We start from the raw sequence: 6,000 nt of genomic DNA, 5'->3' as shown, positions 1-6,000 counted from the left end.
AATACCGAATCAGGTGGTGGCCTGGCTGGCGGTTCTTTTCTTGCCGATAAACTCGTCCCTCAATCCACTTCTTTACACCATACTGACTATCGATATGAAATCCATACGAGCAAAGAATAAAAGAAGAAAATGAAAAACTTTTTAGTAACGAAAATAAAATAGCTTGCGCATTACAGTCGACCTCGCCTAACTCGTCGATGACCAACTCGGACTTACTGACTTTTTGTGATTTCCAATTTTATTTTCCAATTTCCAACTCAGACATCTGTCCTGTTTTGCCGGTTTGTACCAAGTTAGGTGATGTGTGCTGTATTACCAAGTTGTCACATTAATACTACTGTACCCTTAAAATGCCAAATCGATTAAAACATTAACAATACCAAACCGTCGGTTTTAACGATTGACTTCTGTATCTGTATCTGGTGTATCTGTATCTGTATGTATAACGTTGATGTAACCGCTTTGCAGGCAGCCTGGAGTTCCATGCGTTGGTCGAAGTTTTGTTGCAAATTCGAATTCGATGTTGCAAACTATAACATGTTTATAACGACCCGGTGTCGGTTGCTGAAAGGTTGGTCAAGATAACCGGTGGATTTGAGCAACCGGGCACTGGTCTCTGAAGATTAATCGTTATTTTAATGGTGAAATACTTTCGATGGAATCGTGAACAACACTACACTGTACTAATAAAACTTGTTGTCATAAACTCGCATTTTACATTCACTTCACATCAATTCACCATGGAATCTGAAATACGCCCAGTAATTCAGAAGACGACCTATGGTTCCTGCCGAAGAATACCCGATCGAGTTCCATTCGTCAAGAGTATGATATTGATGGGGAAAACACGATATACTTCGTGCGAATGGTGTATGTGCATGTACACGAATTTGACCAAACGGAAAATAGATAGAAAACTGAAAATCCAAGTATTGATCCTTGAGGGACTTACGCTTAGAAGCAAGAAGAGGTTATAAGCCGGTGTAATTATAGTAAGCATATTTGTATCTGTTTTCATGTTTTAATGAAAGGCGATAAAAACACTTTCGTCCTACTCCTCGTACCGAAGTCTTAGAGTTTCTTCAGAGATAGAAATAGGTAAAATCACCGATGTTTGTGTGTGGAACTGTCCGCACCGGCGACAACGCCAGCCGCGAGCCACAAGTCGTTTACGTGCGAAAAATAGCACGTCCGCCAGATGGCGCATCGCGCGATTATTTGCGTAAATTTACTTCCTGGTTCGACGATTTCCGACTCAAATACGCAGATTTAGACACAGTTTTCCCTCGAGTCGAGTCAATTTTTCGGTATACATTTCAGAAATCTTTTTAAACAACTTAGGCACGAATTAAAGGAACCCCGTCATAAAACCCAGGTAGAGTTTACGATTGTGTTCCCTGTTCTATTGTCAAGTGAAACTAAAGAGTCTAATTCTATTCTGATGAAACTGAAACTTAAAAGTCTAAATAAACGCCTATTCTGTCCAGAAATAAGAGAAAATGGTAACACGGCCGTCCTGACGTTAATTTCATGTCACTGAGGGGATAAATAAACCGACACGGTTTGGTCTCTTGAGAAACCAAAATTTCAAGGCTTTTTGTATTTGAGTGATAGTTTTTATTTGTATGGGGCTCGAATTCATACGAGTTTTTTGTAACTAGTTCTCATTTACTTTAACTAGTATTCGTTTTGAGAAGTCAGCGGTATCCGTGCGCGTATCGATGATGTATCGCCACTACAGCAGTGGAGGCGGAATGCAGCCGCCGCCCGTGCCGTACGAGCCGCCCGGTCAGCAGTATAACGGCAGTCGCCAGTCTCAGCAGCCCGACGAGGCGGCCGCGCTCGGCATCCTGAAGCACCTGAGCAGTGAAGAGTTGCAGCGTCTGTTGGACAACGATCGCAAAATGGAAGAACTGATCAAAGATTTACAACAGGTTATTGAACCGAAATGCCTCTGGGAGATCTTCGCCTGGTCAAGTTTTTAAGTGTAGTTCCTCGGGATTATCTTCACAAAAACCTAATCTACGTAGGATTACCGGGGATCTTCACTCTTGAGTGAATCAACAGTTTTTGGGAGATCCGCACTTCACCCTGTCAGTGAGCTACACCGCAGTGATGGACATTGCTAGTACATTGCAGTGCATTGATGAAATTAGTTACCGGGTATTTGTTTCTATCTTTATCAAAAGACGGCGGCTCCTGCTAAACGTATTGAAACTAACGATACACCGCACTTAAGCGGTGTGCTCGTTATGCGACGCACTGGGGTGGAATTTTTTTACATTTTCAAATTATTCCCAGCACTTTTAGCTATTGATTTGTCGGTACTGCAAGGGTAATCGAAATCGAGAATTCCCCAGGGAAGGACATTACATGACCCGATCGAGGTAATTCGAAAGATCCTCGCTTAACACGATTGAGGATTCCCACGGGGAAGATCATCCCTAGAATGAATCGAGGCTTCGCAGTTTCCCGACGAATTTCGTTTTTCTAATTTTTCCAGGTGAAGACACTTCAAGCCGAGCGTCAGATGATGATGGCGAGCAACAAAAGTTTAGCCGAGTTCAATTTGTCCCGTGAGCCGAGACTGACGCAGGATAAAGAACGATTGGCTGCGACGTTCGAGACGATGAAAGAAGCTCGACAGGAATTCGACGAGTTACAAGCGAGAATAGGTTCGCAAAAAAAACTTCTTAACTTTTGAGATCGACGTTTTTATGTGACTCCGGATAGAATTCCTTAATTGTGTATGTTTAATTCCACTTAATTCGACCCTATTTCCATGACTCGTGCCCTGGTTCTACAGTTGTGTAGGCTTAGTTTGTCTCCGGATCTGATAATTTGAGGCCAAATCCAGTTCCACAGTTGTGTGGGTTGAATTAGTATCGTATGGTTTTAAACAGTTACCGCATTCCAGAATGCTTTTAGTTAGACTAAAGACCGAAAGATGGCAGCACCAGCTAGTTCGAGCGAACCAGAATTGTCAGTCTCGAGGCAATTATATAGATTTACCACCATGAGACTGATTTAGCCATCCCTAGTAGACATCATAGGGTAAAGATTGTTCCTTGTTCGTTTTTTTTTGTTCTAGGGAGCAGTAGAAACAACTTATCGCTGGACACGGTACACGCTCTGTTGATGACGGGAGCTTCGACATTGGACGAAGAAACAGAGGTACATTAAAAGCAAAAGCTATTTAGGCTATCCCGGTGTTAATGCGGCCTGGACCCCACACCCCTTCAAACATTCGACATTTGATTATTAACATTCTTCCAATTTTTTGGTCCTTCAGAAAGATATTTTTGATCGAATATGAACTACAAACCCCAGATATTAGATATTTGATCAGCAAACTTTCAATAATTGATCGTCCGCACTTCACATATGTTCAGTACTTCACCTGAGACATTTTATATTGAAAATAAACTACAAACACCAGACATTAGACATTTGATCTGCAAATTTTCAATAATTGATCGTCTGCACTTCACATATGTTAAGTACTTCACCTGAGACATTTTATATTGAAAATAAACTACAAACACCAGATATTAGACATTTTATCAGCACAACTTACAAAAACTGATCGTCCACACTTTACACTGATATAGTGAGAGTGTCTTGAGGTGTGGTTATAGGCTGTCGATAAACATGTGAAGAATTTTTTTTTAATGTTTACAAAATACGTACCGGTTATCCCTGATGATGCCAACACCTGTTTCATAATTAGAAGTCCCCGTGTTGAGTACATGTATCGCTTAATGTACATCTCAAAATTGTTTTTCTTTCATCGTGAAGAACATGGCCGAAGATTTCCTCGACAAGAAAATGGACGTCGACACGTTCTTGGAAACGTACCCGGATCGGCGGGCGAAAGCGCACCTGCGAAAAGTGAAAGCGGAGAAAATGTCGGAGATAATGAACGCCAGCAATAACCGCGTACCGCCTCTGCAACAGCGCCACTCGGCTAGCAGCCTGAACGCGGGCGCGATACCCGCCAACGCGGCGGCCGGCATGTCGATGCCCGGGTATTACATGAGGAACTGACGATATAGGAAAGAGTGGTTCTCTATCCCGGATGATTGTAGCATTTCGAAGAGTCAAATGGATGATCGTGACTGATCGAGTCATTCTTGGGTACTAACGATATGTCGCTTGAAATCACGAATATTCGTGAGATGTATTACGGTCAACCCGCTTAATCCGGGTCGGCTTAACCCTTTCAGTGCGTATTAACCGCAGTGCGGTGTATGAATCGGTGATGGATTTTGCTAGTACACCGCACTGTGGTGTATTGGTGTAATTAGTAATTAGTTTTAATCTCTATTGAAAGATGTCGAACATAGTGAAATATTAGTTACTAACGATACACTGCGCCGCGGTGTAGACGCACTATAGTGGTATTCCCGTTATTCAACACACTAGGGCGGAATTTTTCAAAATTTTCAAATTATCTCCAGCACTATAGGGTATTGATTAGTCAGCACTGAAAGGGTTAATCCGGATTTTGGTCGAATCTGGACATTATTTGCAGTCCAATTGTTCGTCAATATACGAGAAATAAGACTTTTAATTCGGATTTCCCTTAAACCGGAAAAATTTCGTTGGTCCAAAATTATCAGAATTAAGCGGATTTTACTGTAATCATAAGTTCCACAATTGACTAAAAAGTTTATTATAATATGGAAATATTTCAAACGTAGCTTTCAGGATCCCTGGCTAAATCATGACGAATATGTTAAGTCCTGGAATCAGAAAAAAAGTCGTCGAAAGTCATTAAACGAGATTGGTCATGGACACACTACGAATCCAGCTTTATTTTCGTAAACTTTTTAGTAAATTTACAACCGTGGGACTTATGAGTTTAATGAACGATATGTATATTGATATTTTGTTTTTTGTAAATATGTACATGTATAATTATCGTATTCGTCGTAAAGGAATAATTTGCTATTATTTGTACCCGCGGGACTTAACGGGAAAAAATAACGATGTTGTTGAAAATAAAGATTAGCTGACGATTATTTGAACGTTAATGAAAAGCGTTGAATTTCTTGGCAGATGAAATTGTTATGGACAAAGGAGAAATTCGGATTTTATCGTTGCACTTGCAGGATAATCGTCTTTGACGAGGGGGTTGGTTGATGTTGAGACATAAACATATCAGCGTTACACGTCAATGATAGTGACAAGAATAAACACCAATGTAGTTCATGAATGTCCTAACAGGGAGAATCTCCCAAAACTGTTAAAATGGTATAGTTCACTGATTTCCTCACTGAGGGAGACACCTTCCAATCGGTAGTAATACGAATGGTTGATGTTTGTCCATTTCATTTTACTATGATTTTCTTTTAATGGATTTAACGCCTCCTCGCAATCATTTCACATTTTAAACTATGCTAAAAACCTTCCCAAGGTTATTTAGTACCAAAGAAGATGTGTCGTCCAAAAAACAAATTTATATATATATAGTTAAATAGATACCGGTAGTGCAAAGATTTTTAGCGATTTCACAAACTGATTTATTTCCAATTTCTGATCATCCACGCTTCATTTGTTCATTGCTTCACCTGAGACATTTTTGATTGATTTTATCATCAGCGCACTTTCAAAAACTGATCGATCGTCCACACTTGACGTGTGTTCAGGACTTCACCTGAGTCATTTTCAATTGAAAGTGCATAAACTTCATTAGACATTTTACCAGCAAACTTTTAAAAAGAGATCACCCACACTTTAATTACAAGTGTTCACGACTTCTTCACCTTTTCAACTATATTTTCAATTGAAAATGAAATATCAAAATAGTTTACAAACAGTGGCTTGAGGCTACGAATTGAAACGAGCAGGCTCTCGACGACTCCTTGATTCCTTAAAAAACGCGGAAAATGTTTTTCACAAAGTGCATGGATCTCCCTTTATTTGAGCGAAATGTCCGAACTCCTTCAATTTTGAGAAATAGGCAATTATAATTATCTATTTCATTGTACAATAGAC

The 6,000-nt window shown here is 40.1% G+C and overlaps 1 protein-coding gene across 1 annotated transcript; it reads left to right on the top strand.

The window, feature by feature from the left end:
• Window positions 1-1,231: 1,231 nt before the first annotated feature.
• Window positions 1,232-5,023, top strand: LOC141914269 (vacuolar protein sorting-associated protein 37B-like). Its single transcript, XM_074805535.1, has 5 exons — window positions 1,232-1,375; window positions 1,682-1,934; window positions 2,504-2,675; window positions 3,092-3,174; window positions 3,799-5,023. The coding sequence occupies exons 2-5, from the start codon at window positions 1,722-1,724 to the stop codon at window positions 4,045-4,047; spliced, it is 717 nt and encodes a 238-aa protein (XP_074661636.1). The 5' UTR covers window positions 1,232-1,375; window positions 1,682-1,721; the 3' UTR covers window positions 4,048-5,023.
• Window positions 5,024-6,000: the final 977 nt, after the last annotated feature.

The sequence above is a fragment of the Tubulanus polymorphus genome, chromosome 12, assembly GCF_964204645.1.
Source record: "Tubulanus polymorphus chromosome 12, tnTubPoly1.2, whole genome shotgun sequence".
NCBI classification, from domain to species: domain Eukaryota; kingdom Metazoa; phylum Nemertea; class Palaeonemertea; order Tubulaniformes; family Tubulanidae; genus Tubulanus; species Tubulanus polymorphus.
The sequence above is the reverse complement of the archived record's forward strand: the minus strand, read 5'-3'. Positions and strand labels throughout refer to the sequence as shown.